General features: G+C 38.8%; 2 protein-coding genes across 4 annotated transcripts in view; both read right to left on the bottom strand.

Moving 5' to 3' along the window:
* Positions 1–208: 208 nt before the first annotated feature.
* Positions 209–9,795, bottom strand: PSMG1 (proteasome assembly chaperone 1). The gene is made up of 7 exons (XM_080612389.1): positions 9,548–9,795; positions 9,272–9,381; positions 7,569–7,720; positions 7,111–7,173; positions 4,552–4,750; positions 3,134–3,270; positions 209–2,114 (listed from the first exon to the last, which is right to left on the bottom strand). The coding sequence occupies exons 1-7, from the start codon at positions 9,676–9,678 to the stop codon at positions 2,040–2,042; spliced, it is 867 nt and encodes a 288-aa protein (XP_080468515.1). The 5' UTR covers positions 9,679–9,795; the 3' UTR covers positions 209–2,039.
* A 9-nt stretch (positions 9,796–9,804) lies between these two features.
* Positions 9,805–20,584, bottom strand: part of BRWD1 (bromodomain and WD repeat domain containing 1) — a 58,809-nt gene continuing 48,029 nt past the window's right edge. For all 3 annotated transcript variants that reach the window (XM_080612385.1, XM_080612384.1, XM_080612383.1), the window contains 4 exons: positions 20,103–20,338; positions 18,776–18,955; positions 17,318–18,298; positions 9,805–13,998 (listed from right to left, as the gene is read on the bottom strand). In XM_080612385.1, the coding sequence (XP_080468511.1) occupies positions 12,860–13,998; positions 17,318–18,298; positions 18,776–18,955; positions 20,103–20,338 (2,536 nt within the window). In that variant the 3' untranslated portion in view covers positions 9,805–12,859. The remainder of the gene's footprint in view (positions 13,999–17,317; positions 18,299–18,775; positions 18,956–20,102; positions 20,339–20,584) is intronic.

Below are 20,584 nucleotides of genomic sequence, written 5' to 3' on the forward strand. Positions count from 1 at the left end.
CTGCCAATACACCAGCTTTCAGTCTTTCTAATTTCATCGTTCAAGTTGCCAGTGTTTTGTCTGCCACTTTTATTCAAGGTGTTTAAGAGTATTCTCACACCTCAGCATAAACCCAGGCAGTGAAAACTAAATTATACTTCAGTGAAGAACTGGTCTGAAATGTTGTGGACTACACGGGTGATAAAACCAGTACCAGAAGCCTATTTACAGTTCCTGTAAGAGCCTGCACATTTATTATTAAAGATATTTCTTGTTATGTACTTTATTATGAATCAAACATGTTCAGTTTGCAAATAAGAAAACAGTGCAGGAAACATACAACTCTTTCAAAGCAACAGAATTCTCAGCTCCGATCACAAATACAAACAGGTTTTAATTCAAACGCTGCACAGAAATGGAAAAAAACCCAAGATAACCAAACAGCAGGAACCATGTCCTGCACATCATGCTTCAGTTTGTTCCAAAATACAGTACCACTTAAAGCAACAGTTGCTTACCTGTAATTATATTAACAGAATTTTAAATCAGTGTCTTAACTGATATGCAACTTGATCTCTTCATCAAGAACATTCTACGCCCATTGAAACTGTGATACAGTGTACAGTGGGGTTACTGAGGCTTGGGGTTACTTGCTTCTGTGGATGTTGACTAAGCTGACCACTTTCAAATTCAAAGGGATGACACTTCTGTTGCAGGAATACACTGTTCAAAAATGTCCACTGGGCATCTAATGTAAGTCCAAGTTAGATTTAGTAGAGAACTTTGTTACCCTTCTGCTCCAAAAGGATAAGTGACATGCAGTTTAAAGATCTCTCTGCAGTGACACCACCAGCAAATTACCTGGTAGCAACAGAAATACTCGTAACACCATTTCCTTAAGCAAAATGTTAAGCAGAGGATACATATGTAAGTCAGAACTGCATGGCAATCCTAGTATTTTAAAAACAATGCTGAAATTGCTACCAACTTTCAGAGCATTTTTTGAGACACCTCAAAACTTGAGTTTTTGCTTTCCTACTACATACTCTGCATAACAGATCCTGTCCTATTCCTACTGTTGCCAGAAATATGGACTTTTAAAGTGGATAGATTAAATCAGTTTGCCCTGGCAAGTCTGGCTGAAGCAGCTTGCAAGCCTACCAGCCTGTTTCACCAGGAGAGATACCCAGCACTGAGAGAGATCCAACAGCAGGGAAATGCTGCTGTGCCTCTACAGCTCCTGTTCAAGGTCTGAGGCTGAAGCTGCCAACAAGGCTCTCAGCAAAGCTCTGCAGATGGGAGCTACAGCATCTGAATGTGGGCACATCTCTCTGCCTGCCAGAGCTGCAGGAAGCAGAAGCATTCACAACACCAGTGATGATCTACTCAGTGAATCCAAGTCCCATGAAGTTCAAAACAGCCATATTGCTGCCACCTAACTTGTGAAGCAAGCTTACTTTCCATTAGTAAGTTTTTTAAAGGCATTTACCATACTTACTGTATTTTATATCAACACACGTATTAAAAAATGTATGTGCACACACATGTATGTATCATTCATACATACGCACAACCAAAATCACATACATAGATGTATGTAAAAAGATGCAGAGTGTGTTTTCTTCATCACAGACAAATCTCTAAAGAGGATCGAATATTAGTAAAATTTTTGTGTCTCAAATTCAAGTAAAAAAAAAAAAAAAAAAAAAATAGGTGTTCTCATTAGAACTGGACAAAATTCCTTAACTGCATTTCCTCTTTTATATTTAAAAGGTATACATTTGGACAAGACAACCCCTTCATGAGGAGAAAAAGAAGCTGTTTTCATATTCAAGATATCTGTCCTAAGATTGCACTAGAAGAAAGTCTCCCAAGCATGCAAAAGAAATGTGTACGTTCGTAGTGATGAATTTGAAAGTAACAAAAATGAGCGCAGAAGTAAAAAAATCTACTGGAATTTATTTCACTTTTAAGGAAATAACTATAATTCCAAAATGTTCTTCTGCAGACAGAAGAAACTGGAGTTTATGAAAGTGCAGTCTGCATCATAAATATCCTCTTTAGATATAGATATTATTGTGGCTTTCACTGGTTATCAGTAACTTCTTCAAGATCTTCGTGCTTTCAGATACATCCTAGGAAAAGGAAGAGATGATCAGCATCAGCTACACTGCTGGTAACAAAACAAAACAAAAAAAGCCTCACTGTCCTCCGTTTCAATTTTTATTACTCTGAACACCAGTTTTATTAAAATGCTAGCTCTGAGCAAAATTCTGAATGAAGGTTTTCAGAGACCTGCTAAAGGCTTCAAAGGAATTTGCAGTTCAACCACAGAAAGGGATTGATTTGTTGTTTTGCATTCCTCCTTGCTTGTATATGAGAGGAAGAGCTAGCAGATTTGCTGTTTTCCATCAGTTTAAACATTCACATACTGCTCTATTAGTCTATCCAGCAGACCAGTAAAAGCTATAATGAAAAGCATGCAGGAACAGAGAGTTAAAATAATTACTTCGGTACCTATAAATCTCTTCTGGCATTTAGATGCAAGTTCAACTGGCAAAACTGAGGAGAGTGTTTTGAACCAACCATACTTCACTTAAAAACATTTCAGGAAGAAGCAAAACGTTCAATTTAGTAGCTATAATGCCATGATTTCACAGCTGCTTGATTAGTGCAAAATTCTTAAGAGTCATCTTTAGAAATTCAGTCTTTTAAGAAGTTGCAGGCCAAAATAAATTTCTTAAGAAGCTGGCATATGTGGTTAAGACAGGAGGTAAGAGAGCTAGGAAAGAGTCATTGCACATATGAATGTGAATGTAAAAAACATAATACGCTTTAAAGGTTTTAACGTGAGACACCTCCAAAGGAAACTAAACCTTAAATGATGACAAGAAATCACTCCCTGATATACAAGAGCCTGAAAAGTCAAAATGAAGCTCTGACAGAAGTTGCAGATTCATTATTTCTAAGCAACTTCCAAACAGATGTTAGAGCTGGGACTGTACCAGAAATCACTGTCCTCTGTCATTAAAATCTTTATTTTACTGCCTTTTCAGGTGGGAATCCTCACAAGAATACATCAACAGCAGAACACAAGAGACGACAGACAAAAATAGACAAAACCTCCCATTAATTTTTAAATATGAAATCTTACCTTGACTAAACTCTTCAGGACTTTAGAAGAAAGCAGAGGCTTGAATGCTTCAATTGTAACAGTGTCCACTTTGATGATATCAGTGTAACACTGATACAACACTGCAGGAATCTGCCACACTTGACAATAACTCAAAACTAAATACAAGTCAAAAGAAAACGCGTGTTACATTCAGCAGAGAAGGAATCTAAGTTCTGTGTTATAGAATCACATTTGTTCTGGCCAGAACTTCAAAAGCATAAAAGCATAGAATCACAGGATGGTTTGGATTAGAACGGACTTTAAAGATTATCTAGTTCAAACCCCCCTGCCATGGGCAGGGACACCTTCCACTAGACCAGGTTGCTCAAAGCCCCATCCAATCTGGCCTTGAACACTCTCAGGAGATGGGGCAGCCACAGCTTCTCTGGGCAACCTGTGCCAGTGTCTCACAGTGAAGAATTTCTTTCTAATATCTAATATGAATCCACCTTCTTCTAGTTTAAAGCCATTGCCCCTTGTCCTATTACTACATGCCCTTGTAAAAGATCCCTCTCCAGCTTTCTTGTAGGCCCCCTCTAGGTACTGGAAGGTTGCTATCTATATATTCCATATATTTTCACTGGAAGCAAAGCTTGAAAGTTTATATACTAACTACTCAGGATCTTAACCGCTAGCCCAGCTATTCTTCATTCCCCAGGTACATGAGAAAATAAACCACCAAAATTTAGTAAAACATTGCTGGTGTTTCTTTCTGGCAAACACCATAGCTGGAAACTATATTACTGGTAAACAAAAACAAGATGAGATTCTGTAAAACAAACAAGCCAACAAACAAATCCAAAACCCCCAAACAACTCAAAGTGTGAACAAGATAAACATTTCCTAGACAAATCATCCACTTTGAGCTCCTGCCAGAAGGCTTTTCATCATGATACTACCACTAATTTGGTCCCCTATAATGAAAAGCCTGGGCAGGTTTATGACATTACATAATAAAAGTGAATCTAACTTTTACATGAGGTCGAGCAGTAGCACTCTGAAATCCGTTACCTGTAATTCGCAGAAAGAACCTTATGAACAGTTTTGGGTGTTCAGATGAAACCAACTCTTACTAAAACATACTTAGTTCATGAGCAAAATGCCCCCCAAAGCCCTACAAAGCATGCAATATGCTTTGTGAGGCTATGCAGAAGCATTTGCTAGTACTTATGCCCCACACATAAAAGGTAAAAGGATTTGAGGGTGGTTTTGAAATTTGTCCTTATTTCACAAGGCAATATGTAAGATGTGAAACTGTTAGGAATTATTTTTCAAAAAGCTAACTTGTCAGCCAGTTTATACAATTAAGCATAAATTCTAATCACATTGGGATGCTCTTCAAAGTGAATTTTGTGTCACCACCAGCAGCAATTGTTATTATTGAAACTGCAAAATACCAGCAGCAGGAAGATCTCGCACAATGTTGGGTTGTTCCAGCAGTGGGCAGCAGACCTGCTCTTTGAATTCTTTTGTCTTCAAGGCTTTCAGAAAGGGAGATGGAAGTGTTAAAGTGGATTCCTGAGTTTTGTAATCAGCTACAGGACACGTTGAAAGAATGGTTACTTGCAAGCCCTCTTTTCGCATACAACCGAAAACCTGAAATAAAAATGTTAATAGATAACCAACATTTATCTTCTCACAGTAACAGAATAAACCCAGAAAGATTTATTTCAATTTCAATGGAGATGACAGATGGCAGCTTAATTCAGGTTCCCTGGACTAAAATTTGAATTAAAGGCTTCAGGCAAAAATTTCACATGCACTGATCTTGGGATGGAGACAAAAACCCCCCCAAGAACAGCTAAAGTATTTACCAAGCCTAGTGATTTTCTTGAGAGGCTTTAGGTTTACAGCATTTCCGTTCACCTGCAAATATACTAAGCCTTACTATTTTTACTAATGGTGATTGTAGAAAGAAAAAGGACTCCTAATAAAACCAGGCTGCTTATGACAGGAGAGCAGTTTGCTATGCTGCAAAACATTTGAAATTAAAATTGTGCTCCCCAGATGTTCTGCAGTACTTAAGAAGAGCCTTCATTTTAAATACTCAGATTTTATTTAATTGTATTCAAGTTGAATTGAGGGAAGAAAACTTTCCTTTTTTCACAGTCCTCCCCAAATTCAAAGCAAACAGTTTCAAAAACATTGTACAAAGCACACTTCTGGATCCATTGCATGCCGCCACAAAACACCAACACACTGCACAGTCTCCCATTGTTTTCAAAGAACAATGTCAAATATGACAGAACTTCATACATCAGAACAAGCAGAAGCACGATGAACCTGCACCTTCCCTCCACACTGTCCTCTTCAGATTTATGACCAGTAAGGAAATAGGGAATTTGGTAAACATTACAGAAACTTGCCTGTTGCTATATACGATACCAATCACGGAAGGGAAGCCAACTGTTCCCTCAGATAAGTGTGTTACTACTGTAATATAAAACTGAACTAACTTTTCAGAAGCAACACACATTTTCTTTTCTGGAAAAGCTGCCTGGTATGCATTACTGCGAAACTTCAGCCTGTGTGTGCTCATTTTACACTGAGAAAACACATACAAAAGTAAAAATCTGACTCAATGAGACTGTAAAGATGCTCAGCACATCAGGATTTATGAAGCATACAGAACAGGTCTGTAACACAAACTAAAAGCAAAAGATTACCAGCACAGTGCTGCTGCTGTACATTTAAAAATACCAGTAACTATGAAGTCTAAAAATACTCAAGAACACTGACTTGATAAAACTGCACACTCCTACTGCTCATGAACACCCACATCTGAAGAAACACATATGAGCAAACAGCTGGAAAAACACAAATGGGAAGACAGAAAACCCACCATCATCTTTCTTTTGTAATCCCAATTTAAATGATGTGCAAGAATGTGTGGAATACAGCAAACCCACAATGGTTTAGGTCTTCAGGCTTCTAAACTTCAAAGAGAACCATTACCCCCACCAAAGTGAATGAAGCTCTTCAACAAACCAAGGAACCACAAGAGCCTAGTTTTCCAAACATGGATGTGAAACCCCTGTATCATTCAGTGAAGTTACCCCAGTTTTCCATCCTCTTTGCGTTCCTGTAATCTATCTGGCCACTGACATTGAGCTGCTTGTATGGCTCTCCCTTGCCACCAAGCTGTCCTCCTCACATGCTGGCTGGGCCAGCTGGCAGCTGGACTGAGCAGGTACCACTCAGCTTAGGCTGAGGACTTGGTCTCAGAGGATGCACTGCTTTTTACCTCCCTCTCTGTATCTCTACCAAAGCCCTGACCAGCTTCAGCATAATGTAACAGCTTCAGAACCTCTGCTTGTTCATCAGACCAGTAGAGATTTAAAGGAAGGTAGGTAAGCAGACAGACAGCAAGGCAAAATAAGCTATACTTCCTACAGGCTAAGCAGTGACCCAAATCCATAAAGAAAATCAACAGCCAGCACATACTCCCCTGCATTCATCTTATTAAAATCAACATGATGGTATCTGGAGGGACCTGAATGACCCAGCAGTGTTCATGTACTGAACACATCCATTTGTCAAGGTATCATCCATCCTAAGTTTCACAATAGGTTTGTCTGGTGATTCTTTGGCAGATGTACAAATGCAATTATGTTACTATTTTTTAAAGAAGGATTCTTCCAGAGCTGAAATGAGCCACTGGAAATTTAACCCAAACAGGAAAAACATTTGGAAAGTAATTAAGGGCAACAAAATTGAAACTCTCCAAAAGAAGTAACTGCACAAAGTTGGTAAATTACAATTGGCATCATCTAGAAAGGAATTTCACACAATCTGCTGATAGTAAATCTGTAGAATATTTAAAAGAGGCACAGGGAAAACAGTTATTTACAATGCTGTCATGTTGAGAATATCAGAGAGGAACAGGCACTTGCATCAAGCTGAAGATCCCCACCTCTAAGGTTTCATTACTCAATTTGTTGTCTTGCCGGTTTTACCTTTTCAAGCCACTGGAACTGCTGATCCTCAGCCACGTAACAACTGCACTGGCATAACCAAACCTTAAAAAAAAAAAAAAAAAAGACCAAAGAAGTTGTGTAAGCAAGTGGTTTAAAGGGCACAAAACAGCTCATAATCACGTGTAGAGATAACGTGACTGCAGCATACAACTTGATGGCTTTCTTGGGCTTCTTCAACTCCATTTCAACAAGAGTTTTTCATTTACAACTGATGTGAAGCAATTGTGCTGTCAAACGTCTTCTTTGTACTGAACTTCACATACTAGAACTTGAAATAGTTTTAATAAGCTTAATGACCCTTCAGATTTTTTATTATATTAATCCAAAATACCGCAGCCCCAGTGCTTGCTTTGCCCTGGGCAGGGTAAGGGGTGGATGAAGTTGCTCTCTTTTACAGAAAGCTAAAATACAGAGGAATTCATGCATAAGCCACTTACTGTTGGATCTGATGTTAAGCGGTAAAACAAACAGAAAGAATCTGTTGGGAGGACATTTGTTGTGCTCGATGTTCGACACCACTCATTCCACAGCTTCACAGCTCCAACTACTTCCCAACATACAGAATCCAGAATGAAAGAAGACAAGAAAGCTGCAAAGAATAAATGCTGTTAATTTATCAAGAATAAAACTTCTGTTCTACAAATAAATACCCAAACTGAGTTACATTATTTCTTTGCAATCTCAAGTTAAAAAGAAAAATGTAGTAATTAATTTTTAATAAACATTTATTGACTAAATCCAGAAAATAAGAAGAATGTGAGTAAACTTACCGTATCAAGATTTAAAAGGTAAAGAGCAGTTCTAAATATGGATTCCCAACATCAAAATCATACATTCTCAGGAATTACATCACCATGGTCAACTTTGATTCCTTTAGTATTTACACTGAGAATGTAAGTACTAGAATCACAGAATGCTTAGATTGGAGGGGACCTTAAGAGATTATCTGGTTGGAACCCCCCTGCCATGGGCAAGGACACCTCCCACTAGACCAGGTTGCTCAAAGCCCCATCCAATCTGGCCTTGAGCACTATTAAGTGTCTAATACTTCTTAAGTCTCTAATACCTGCTTAAGTCTCTAATACTTCTTGACATACCAGATACAACAGATTTCTAAAAAATAAATAAATAATAAAAATCATGGAATCAGAAAGGCAGAACTATTACACTGGCTCTAAGAAGCAGAGACAAGAGAATGCATGACTTAGTAGCAAAAAGGGATCCTAAATCAAGTGCTCATAAATCAAATTCCTGTGAAAAGTCCCTCTTAAACAGAAGGCTGATCTAAAATACCTATAACTGGTTTTAAAGGAAAAACCTTAACAAAGGGAAAAAAAGTTAGCAAAGCTAACTTAGATATCATTTAAGTGTCATCTACATGTGGCCTAAATGTAAAGAAGACTTAAAAGTTCTTTATATCCACAGGGGAACAGCTATAAACACACTCAAAACCTTGTTCAGCACGTGTGGGAAAGGGCGAGGGTGTTTCAAGACTGTAGGCATAACGAGTAAATAGCCACCTCAAAAAAGGACATTTTGAGCAAGCGAGGAATTAGAATGTAGAAAAGAGACTGACCAAGTAAAATAAAATAATTGCTGATTGGAAATTAAAGCTTACTTGATGCACAATTTTATGTATTTGACAGACCCCTATTTAAAACACTAAACTGCACTGAGCAACTTGCTACTATTAGAAGACAACTTCTGCCTATTAACAAACAGTCCAGGAGAGTCTACCAAAGTCAGATGAAGGAAAAGGGGGGGTTGTCCCAACTAAAATCCAAAGTCAAACCATACTTTGCTTCAGCCCTTCAACTAAAGATACATCATTTTACCATGACCTGACAGGAGAAATAGTAAGCTGTAACAAAAACTGTGTTTTGTGTTTTACGCTTACACACTAACTGGTTTCTCTGGACAGCTCAGCTGTCTCAGGGTTAAAACTCCACTCCCTAAACCAAGAGATGGACACCCTTAAGGACCATCCGGACAGCAGAAACCAACATTAAATACGTCAAAGGGAGCGTCCTGGAACACTTAAAGCTTTCTTCCAACCTCCCGCCTCCTCAAATTTAGCCATCGAAGGGCAACAGGCCTTCAGAGTCTCAGACGGTTTGCTTCTGCAGTCTGCACCACTTACCTGCAGCATTATGTCCTATTGCAAGTATAAGTTTAGAGCAGACAAACAGCTCGTCGGCAGAGCTTTCCGTAGGCACGCCCGACTTCAATGTCCAGCGGACGTCGATTTCCCTGTCAAAAGAGGTGGTGGAAGTGGCGCAGCGCTCCCCCTGCCCTGCCCCACGCCCCTGCCCAGTCACAGCCCCAGGCCCGGCCACCCCTGGAGGACCATCTCGGGGGAGGCCGCACCACCGCGGCCACGGTGCCCCAGGGGCCGCGCCCGCCCCTTGGCCGCTACCTTTTCTTCTCCAGCTCCCTGCGGATCTCCCTGTCCTCGGGCGTCTCCTCGCAACCTTCCTCCGCCGACTCCTCATCGTCCACGCCGGCGCGGGACGGCGCCACCACCACCTCCCCGAAGAAGGTCGCCATAATTGCCTCTTGGCGGGCAGCGCGCCTGCGCGGCACCACCGAGATCCGCTCCGCCCGCTTTGGCCCCGCGGAACATAGAGAAGCGATGGGAGTGTTGCAAGGTTCTGGCCGAAGGGGACGGTTCTACCGTAGGGCCCCCGGGGGAGGCTGCAGCCGCGGCACCAGAGCACGGCTGGTCCCCGTCCCTCTTGCGAAGCCGCCATGCCAACCGCCTTTTTACGGTCCGGCGGGGAAACCCCCCCCCTCAGCTCCCTGCCCCCGGAGGGGAGCCCTCGCCGGCTACCGGGCTGCTACACAGGGACAGGAACGCAACCACAGTCAGGTTAAACGCGCCAGTCGTGGGCAAATGAGAGTACAGTTGCCGGTACAATGTACAGCTTTACTTTGGTCCGCTTCTACAGGTACATCAAAGTATTTAAGGAACTCGATTCTCTGACGCTGCTGTCCTGGACTTTTAATGTTTTCCTGTGCTGCTTGTCACTGCTCTAGATTCAGGTCCTGATTTAGAACAAGCAAACACCCCCCACCCAAAACAAAAAACACTAAAAAAACCCGAAGAAAACAAACAAGAAAAAAGCCAAAACAAACAAACAAACAAAAAAACCCACCAAAAAAACCCCAAAACACCACAAATCCATTGCATGAACCAGCTTTAAAGACACTACTTTGCATGAGTACTCCTTGATTTTACTTCCATGAGTGCAGCTAAAGCAAATAAAGAATGCTGTTTAAAATTACCAGGAAGATGAAAGAACAGCTTTCTTAAAGGCTTAGAATAGCGAGTTCTGAGGTTAAGCATGCACATTTAAATAAATAATTACCCCCCCATCCAAAAAAAACCCCACAAAACAACAGACATCAAACTCCAAGAGGGCAAAAGAGTGAAAGTCCTTTTCCAGTTTAATCATGCTTCCTCCTCCTGTAATTCCCTCTTGGATACAGGAATACTGAGGCCAGAACCTTCCCCTAGCCTTCAGGGTCACCCTGAACATGCAGTGCCCAAGTGTGGTGTGACAGCAAACACAGCAACTAAAATCGGTGAGAAAGGAAACCATCTATCTAAGCCCGACCTGGAAATACAAACCTACCAGCCCAACTTTAAGATTAATAAACACTCTGACGTTCACTTAAGAGCTATTACACCAGTATTTATTCCTGCACTGGAGGTTATACTCCGTACGTAAGAACATGGATCATAAACAGCTGCTGAACAATGCATTTGGTTTATGGAGAATATAAAAATACCAGTTGACCTACTCTCTTTTAACAAAGCTGCCCCTAAAAGGTCAGATACACACAACCACCTTCAAGTTTCATCACTAAACACAACTGTGTTCATATTTTAGAAACCAACTTAATGAATTCAGATAAACATCTATGTTGAATTTACAAAATTCTGCTGTATCACAGCAAGGACTATGCTCTGAATAAAATTCCTAGGGTGAGAATGATAAAAAAATAGGCTGTTTTTGAAGTTCATGTAGAAGCTTTAAGGGGGCAGGGGGGGAATTCTCTCTATACTTAGATAACATTTTAGATACCAATAAATAATCTTTTGGCACATAACACCAGCGATGTTGTTGGAGAGAAGTGGTTCTCACCAAGCGCTGGTAAATTGCGGGTGGGCCTCCCTTTCCCATCACTCCCATTTGCACAAGCATTAATGGCACTAATGACTGTGATTGTGCAGCTGCACTAGCTTCTTCCCCCCACACCCAAAACACTCCCCCCTTCCAGAAGTTACTTCAGTCCAATCCACTGGAAAACCAGTTCACAAACTTGCTACTTCAGTTAAAATGAACTGGGTGAGGATAAATCTAATACTCTTTCGCACATCTCCTACTGAGCGACAACTTCAGAAATGACTAGGTATTGCTGAGTGTGAGCAAGGGAGCCAGTGCAGCAGAGGGAGGAAACCCACAGTGGGGAGTGGGAAAGGAGTGGGATCACTGAGGGCCTGGTGCTGAGCAGCAGATCGGGAGCTCCACCAGCACAGCTCCAGGAAAAAGCAAGGCATTCAGAAGTGCCACGTGTTCTTGTAGTCAGTACGTGGCCAACCACGAATTGGCACATTTTTCCTGGAGAAGTTTTCTCCTGCCTTCTATACAAGAATTATTTCTTGTCAACAACAGCCACCTCAAACGTTTAAAAAATAGGAGATGTATTATTAATTATCAATAATTATTAATAATCAGAAACTGGTAAAGTTTAATCAGTGAGAAGTCTAACATTAAAGCACCTACAAGTTTTAATCTGGAAGAACAACAGAAATATAGCAAAAAGGTTTGGAATGTAAGAATCCTGCACCTCCAGTTTTTCACGCATAAAGAAAACAGAACAAGTGTTTGTTTGTTTTTCTATTTTATAAAGAAAACACACAAAAACCCTTAGGCCCAAGAGTTCACCTGCATTTCATATTCTTAAGTTTACAGTATAGAAATCACATTGATGATGATAGTACTACCTGTCAGCAGAAACCCTCTCTTCACCAGTGCCAATAATATATGCCTCTGCAACCGGCAACTATGCTTTTTCACTGGTTCTGGTTGCAGTTACCAATAATGCACGTACAGAACATTTAACGTCTGTACTAACACAAGTTGTAAAGTTACTAGCCTAGTGACCGTTCATTACTCTTTAGTTGCAATGCCAGCATCCACTAGATTTTTATAGTGTATAGCATTATGTATAAGCCTGTTCCTATTGTATATGATTTCATACAGCATTAGAGATGTTTGAAATCTGCTCTTGAATGTTGCATGACCTAGGTAGTATTCCATTGCAGCACCCATAACAATAATACTCAACATACTGCTATTAACCTGTTGCGCAGTGTTTTAACTTTTTTCCTTTTTTTTTTTTTTTTTAAACTCTTGTTATATGTAATAAAATACCAGTAAAGACAAAAAAATTGCCCCTATAATGAGGCACATTTTGGCATCTGTGCTAAATGCTGCTACATGGGCAGGCAAGTGCAAGTCAAAATATGAAAAGGAGAAAGTCATCATCTAATCACATTCATAACTTTTTCATAGAAAAATATAAATATATTCCCTGAAATGTAGGACAAAGAAGAGCCAGCATCCCTCATGAGTTCTAGTGCTATTACCAAAAAAAAAAAAAAAAAAAGGGACAAAAACAAGAAAAAAAAAAAAAGGTGGGCTGGCTTTTCCTTTTAAGGTTACGTTTCACAATCTACATCATCTAAACCTCTGTCATCATCATCGTCATCACAATCGTTGTATCTCACAGTCCGTCTACCTCCATTCCGAGTTCTTATCTTAGAGCGCCGATTAGCTCGTCTATATTTGGTGTAATCCAGATCTTCAGAGTCATTTTCTTTGTTAGGTTTCCAACGTTTCCTTCTTTGGGGTCTTCTGGAAGGCTTCAGTGAGTTGGGACTAGTAATTTCTTTTCTAATCCCTTCCGATTTCCTTTTCCTCTTTTTTGTTTCTGTGGCATCACTGTAGATACTGTTATCAGTTCCAGAATCTGAATCAGAAGAACAACTGAAACTGGCTTTTGAAATCCCTGCAGTCCCAGGTGCTTCCAAATTCTCTGATGCTGAGCTTTTTTCATCTTTCTTCCCCCCTGTTTCAGATTCTGATGATTCTTTGAAGTCATCCAGTACTTTTGATCTTTTGAAGGAAGCTCCAGTTTTTTTATTTGATACTTCGATATTTTTAGTTTTGTGTTTAGCTAAGTCAGAATCTACCTCCTCTTCAGAATTGCTTGTACAATGGTTGTGGGCTGAAGCTGACTGACTAGAACTTCTCCAGTTTCTCCCATTTTCCATCTTGTGGTTTATGGAATTGCCCTCTGAAGAGTCAAATTCAAGATTTTTAAGAGCTACAGCACAGACAGTTTTGCATGCCTTCTTGCAGTTATCATTCTGGTGCTGAGTTACTTTTATCTCTGCTTCAGATTCTGTTTTTTCATTCTCAGACTCACTAATGTATTTTCTTTTAGGAGCAGATGATTCAGGGCAGGAAAGTTTTTTTCTGCCAGAAGGCTGTTCTTTTTCACTTTCGGACTTTAAGCAACCATCTACCTCCGAGCTGATGATTACCTTCTTTCTGGATGCTGTAGACACACTGCCATGAAGCTGCATTCTGTTCTTTTTTACTGTGCGAACACTTTCTGAGCTTGATAAGTCCTCCTTTGTATCACTCATTATCTTAATCTTATTAGCTGCCAAAGTGGCACATCTGCGTGGATTCTTCTTCTCATTAGACAGCTTTATGTGCTTCTTGTAGTTAATAATACATGTCCTGCTCCTGAGCACTTTTGCACTTTGTCCGGTCTCCTCAGATACTGATTCTGCAAAATAAAGATTTAAAAGTTTTTAGTAATTTGCGTTCCTGAAATAATTTGTTTACTAAGCACAACACTACCACTTCTTATAAAATACACAAAACCTTTTTCTTTTTTACTTCAGCTGTTACGTGCAATTTACCTTTAGCCTTTACAAAAAATACAGTCAGCTGGTCACAGGCTGACTGTATTTTTAAACTTATTCTTAACTCTCAGGATTACTCTTTAAGTTAATGAAATGGTTTCAAAGTAACATTCTTTGGCATTCAATTGAGTAATTACCTTAGAAATTTCAAATTACCTAACCTTGCAAACAAATGCTGTTATATTACTAATACTTCTGTCATTAAAAGCAATCATTTTCTTCCTAGAATGAACTCTTAAAATTAATTATTGCAAATTTTAAGCCTTCTTATTCTAAAAAAAGAGATTATAATATTTATGTAGACACAAGCTCTGGATGGATTTCACAGTTGTTTCACATACACAGAGAACATTTAAACCCTTCAGTTCCTTGGTGACTTGCATTCCAGAAAGGCAATTTGAAAGGTGGAAAAGACTGCCCAGCCTTAATACCAAGTGCTAACTTAATCCCCTTTGGCTATCTGAAGAAAAGAATGCTTAAAACTTAAAGACAACATCTGGAACTATTCCAAGAAAGGCAGTGGAAAAAAAACCCAAACCAAACCAAAACAAAGAGTAAGAACGCACACAATGCTTTTAGCCAGGTTTTCACAGACAGGTGCTTAGTATACATGTGTGTTTTGATTAAAAAAAAAAGAAAATCCTTTATCATAATGAAGACATTATGTGTATTTTCAAAATTTCAGAATCCATAAGATTAAATGCAAGTCTATATGATAAAGGAGTCCAGCTTTTCTGCAATACACTACTAGAATATTAAATCTATACTTTGTATACAGAATCTTAAAATAGGTGCAAATTTGTGTAAAACTCATCTTTTTGTTTTTAATTAAAGATTTAATTAAAACTTAATAGAACTATGCAACGAACATCCTAAACTGAATTCTCCAAAAGTACACCAGGGAGAAGGAGGACTGAATAAACTCCACCACCCACAAAAACTGGGAGAGCATTTAGAAGAAAGGCAGTAAGATACGAAGGCATTGTTCATCAAGTTTACCATTGTGATAAGATTCCCTAGAGCTCATGCCATCAAACTCTAAACCTGAAAGTCCATGCTGCACCTCTGGGTAGGCATATCCAGCCATACCTCCAGTCAGGTAATCTGCAGAGTGTACTGTGTACTACTGTCCACAAAGTATTTCCCATCCCCTACTGGCAGGCTACACAACTTTTTAAATCTATACAGACGCATGCTATACACTAGATGTCTGTAATATATATTACATAAAATAGAATATACACCATAGTACTATACATGCTATGATTTATATAGTAAAACATACTATATTTTACATGTAGCACATATATATTAAAAAATAACCAAGGCAAAGTTCCCACATAAAATGCTTACCTGGTTAATTGTATAGTAGATATGTAGTTATATAGAGACAGTATATATTTACTTGCAAATGAATGTTATATAAATACATAAATACACAATATATGTGTCTCTATGCATTTATTTATATAGAAGCATGCACATACTCCAGCAGTACTTAATGATAAAAGCCAGGTGTTGCATCTATTGACTGCTGAGGAGAAAAATGAGCCAGAAAGGGCATCTGCTAATTTAACCATAATTATGTGACCACATAATGGTCATATAATTTGGTAATATCCCAAATTAGCTTAAAGATTAAGAAACTGAAATGGAAAGTAAGGACAAGGTGGAATGGCTTTAAACTGAAAAAAGGGAGATTGAGATCAGATATTAGGAGAAAATTCTTCATTATGAGGGTAGTGAGGCACTGAAACAGATAGCCCAGAGAAGTTGTGGCTGACCCATCCCTGGCAGTGTTCAAGACCAGGCTGGACAGGCATTTGAGCAACCTATTCTAGTGAAGGTGTCCCTGCCCATGGCAGGGGGACTGGAACTAGATGCTTGTTAAGGTACATTCCAACCCAAGCCATTCTGTTATTCTATGATAAATACTGTCCAAAGTTACCTGTCATTTCATTTCAACAAAACATCAGGTGGAGTAACTCACAATATAAAGAAAACAAAATGCCTGAAAGTTACTTGCCTTTAAGGAACACTATATAGGACAATGGTATATTCCCCTTTCATGTGAAAGAAGTCTCAGACTTGGCCCTATGTCTTTAACCATCCAGGTTCTGGACATACTGGAAATTTACTATTAAGGTTTTTTTACTAAGTTAACAGTATACCGAGCCCTCTTGGCAAGCGACTTTGCACTGAGACCCAAATGATGCAAGTATTCACTACTGTATTTCTTCCTTAGTGACTTTTAAAGAATATTTCATGGCCCTGTAGAAATGGACTGATACTTGAACTTTCTCCATACTTAACAGTTTCCTTTATATGGGGTCTCTTCGTTTGATTTAAGTGTTTTAAAAGAGCACCAGCTTAAAAATTTTGGTAAAACAGAAAAATGACATTCTGCTGTGCACAGGGGTTTTGACATATGAAGCACATTCAAGTAAAATTTTCAATTCTAGAAAGCTATTAGAAGATTTTCCTCAATTTTTCTGAGCTTTAGAAAGTGACTACGGCTACATAGTTCTGACAAGCCTAGAGCTCAGTAGCCAATTACAGAAATCCTCAAAACCAGGAACAGGCCAAAGAAAGAGAAAGTACTGCTCCTTTTAAGATTTTCTGCTATCTTGAGCTGCATGCCATAGAACTCATTCACAGCACCCTTTAGAATATTGCTTAGTTTTATGCCAACAACCTGAAAGCCAGTGTTTCTCAAATTTAACTGTCACAACACACACACAGAGCAATCTTACTTGAGGACAGATATGCTACATAGCTAAGCAAATGCAAGTTAAGTATGGAAAGAACTATCATGATTTAATGACAGGGTTTTCATGAAGAAACATACTGCCTGAAATGTAGAAGAATGGCCAGCACAAGAATTGTGCAAGAATTCTAAATACCACACAGCTACACCAAAGAGTTAATAGTTTTCTCCCTGTACTGCGTTTGGTAACCTCTCAGTTCCAAACATATCTAGACTTCTAGACACTGTTGTCAGCATCATACATTCTCCTTCCCACATAAATAGTTATTTTAAAACAAGGAACACTTTGTGTAGTCCAAATCCTCCCAGTCATTATCCAGTCATTAATCTTGGTATCTCCTTCATCTAGTGAACATGAAGAGTTAGATCTATTAACTTAAAAAAAGTTAGATCTATTAACTTAAAAATTTTACCTTTTTTAATTATTTTTGTTTTTCCTTTTCTCTTCCTTTTTCTTGTTTTTGAAGAAGTTTCACAATAATTACTATTTTTGGAATCTGTCTCAGATTCTGTACCAGAAATGTGACTGAAGCTGGCACAAGCTCCGGATTTTGAACTCCTTGCAATTCTACTTGGCACCAAGCTCTCAGAGACAAAACTTCTCCTGTCCTCTCTGTTTTCTGTTTCAGATTCTGCTGTGTCTTCTAAGTCACTCAAGACTTTTGCTTTTTTTAAAGGAGCAATAAACTGCAGACCAGTTGCTGTTCTGCCATTCCATCTATCCAATTCAGAATCCACTTCATCCTCAGAGTTGCTCACTGCAGGCTTATTATGTGCAGATGTTGACTGGTCAGAAACTTTCTGACTGGTCTTATCCTCTGAATTATGGCTTTTGGAGTCATCCTCTGAAAAGTCTAGGGTGGGGCTTTTTATTCTGGGAGATACAGAATGGACTGTCCCACGTAACTGTTTATGACCATTGCTCTGCCAGTTTTTCTGCTTCATCTGTACATCTGTCTCAGAATCTGAAGTTCCATTATCAGATTCACTAACAAATCTTCTTCGTGGAGCTGATGAACCAGGTTGAGAGAGGTTTTTCTTCTTAGTAAGCTGCTCTTCTATTTCTTTTTCACTTTCAGACTTCAGGCCTACATCATCCTCAGACCCCTCCAGTAACATTCGCCTGGCTGCAGCTGAGGCATTTCGGTGAGGCAGTTTTCTGTTTTTGCACCCTATGCCAATACTTTCTGAGCTTGAAACCTCTTCCTCCACATCACTCATTAGCCTTAACTTATTAGCAGCCACAGCAGCACTTCTGCGTGGAGTTTTTCTATGTCTACCAGTACTATTACTGAGTGACTTGGATGTCACCACTGAAGTATTTTCAGAGTCACTTCCATATAACCTTTTTCTGACAGTTTTCCTTGTATTCCCATTCTCCTGAAGAGGTGCTCCTGTAAAGAAAAGGAGATATTAATATCATAAATATAAAAATAGCAGCTTCTTAAGTCTTGTCAAATCTGGAACAGGTACAGCCCACACATGACAAATGCGAAACACTCCTGGTGAGTTATATGCTTTTGTTGTCTGCCACAAGAAATTACTTAGCTATGTCACAAATTTCAGATTCATTCTAGTTTTGTGAAAATTAGAACTTCTTTATGAATTATTGCTTTTACTTCATTAAAATACAGACTGTTGTGAGACATTCCCTTTCACCAGGCTCTTGCTTTCTACTCTCCTCCCCTAAGTACTGATAAAAATGTACCTTTTTAAAAGCTGAGGGCAGTATTTCAAGAGTTTCAGAGCTACCAACAATCAAATAGTATTTGACATATACAGCAATTTAAAAAAATACTAATTACACTTCATTACATATATATACACTCTTGTGTCAGTTGCTATTCATGAGAAAACTACTCAACTCGTACCTGTTTGTTTTCTCTGAGCAGCTCGATTTCTAGTTATTCTCCGATTGCTGTTCTTTCTTCTACATACACCATTGTGTAGAGGAAGTGACACAAGAGCTGTAGAGCTTTCTTTGCTGTCTTCTGAGCTACTTGTAGAAGATGAAGTAGATGAAGAAGCCAAAGAACCTTCTATTTCACTTTCTGTTAGAAATAAAATAACAGTCAATTAGAATTCCATACATATGGTTAGCTTCCAGTTAAGAGTGACATTTTGCTGACCCAGGAAATCTTCAAAATTGCCTCATGATATTATCTTACAATATACTGTCGGGCCTTAATGTCTTACATGTATGCAACTGATAGCTCTACAAAATCTACCACTCCATACTGATACAGTGTCCAGTGATAGGAGGCTTCTTTAACCTGTATATAAGTTTGAAGTAAAATAACTCAGCTGTTTCCAAATAACAGAATTGAGAAAAACATGTTAAAAAGCAACAAAGAGATCTGACAGATCACAGGACTAACGTTTCTTGCTGATTTTTGTCAAGCTGAGGTATAGGGGCAGAAGGAAAAGATAAGCAAGCTTTTATGTCTTGTGGAATTTGCGTCATTTGCTAACTTTGGATGACAATTCTTATGTAACATACATGGCTGTGTAACCTGTACTTCATATAGGACCATTTATCAAACACACTACACCTTCCTCTGCATCCATTCACTAACAACCACCTTCCTCAAAGAGCTGCTTGAAATTAAGAAATTTTATTATTCTATTTGATGAAACTTAACAGCATCAAGTAACCGTGTGGTTAGCAGATCAACTTTTTCTTATCTTACTCAATTCAACTTTGCTGTGAATCCTCATGTAAAAGCTGAAAACCAACCAAATAAAAAACCCCACCAAAAAACTGAAACCAAACACAACCATCCACTTGACTGCAAAATGGATATACAACCAATGGATATGCCTCCAAGAAGCAAACTATTCTACTGACAGATTTCCAATTAGGTGCAAGCTTTTCCATTAAGAGAAGTTATATAAGCTTACTGCATTCCATGGTATTTTAAAGCAGAAATTTCTATGTTTAGTACACAGATCTTTTTATAACATTTAATAACATAGCAAGCGTCCACAATTCATTAAAATACACAAAATTCTGTATTACCAGAAAACACTGCATAGAAACCTTGTCTAAAAAAATTTCATGTTACAAATGCAAGCCTCACAACAATTTAGAATGCAATTGCAAATTATGGAAATTATAAAGGAAAGGAAACATTTGTAGACAATTCACTGGTAAGACCAAGACAAAAATCCTCATCTGAAACAAATGCCGTTTCTGACCTGATGATAATGCAGAACAATTTGTTAGTGTTGTGGATCTAGCTTTTCCATTCCTTTCAAAGGATGCCAGGCATGCAGAATCAGAGGATTCACCAGAAGAACTATGGTTGTAATTGCCAGCACTTGTTTTATGGCTTGCAACACAGGCAGCTCTGCTTGAGGTAGGCTGAGTAGAAGAATCTTCCTGCTCAGATTCAATTTTTGCCTGAGACTTTAATGGTTTCTGCTTCAGATTTCTAATGAAAGAGGAAAGAAGTAAAAGCAACACAAGTTGTCAAACTATGAGAAATAATGACAATTACGTACTTTAACAATACTTCTCTCTGAAAGCTTAACTAACTGTATGCCATATGATTTTAGATTTATGGAAAGGTAGTTACATTTGTGAGCCAACATGATGTTCGACAATTTTAACTTTGACAAGGATATGCTTCAAGTACTTTAATTAAAATAATAGTCTACACTCCTTGTGCTGTTATGTG

Source organism: Psittacula echo (assembly GCF_963264785.1).
Source record: "Psittacula echo genome assembly, chromosome: 3".
Lineage (NCBI taxonomy): Eukaryota > Metazoa > Chordata > Aves > Psittaciformes > Psittacidae > Psittacula > Psittacula echo.

Bases quoted from the DNA above. Each gene is read 5' to 3' on its own strand.
- PSMG1 (XM_080612389.1), bottom strand. From the start codon at position 9,678: ATGGCGACCTTCTTCGGGGAGGTGGTGGTGGCGCCGTCCCGCGCCGGC. The intron at 7,721-9,271 runs GTAAGTGGTGCA...TATTCTTTGCAG, and splicing joins AATAGGACATAATGCTGCAG to CTTTCTTGTCTTCTTTCATT. The intron at 4,751-7,110 runs GTAAAACCGGCA...TTTTTATTTCAG, and splicing joins AGTTCCAGTGGCTTGAAAAG to GTTTTCGGTTGTATGCGAAA.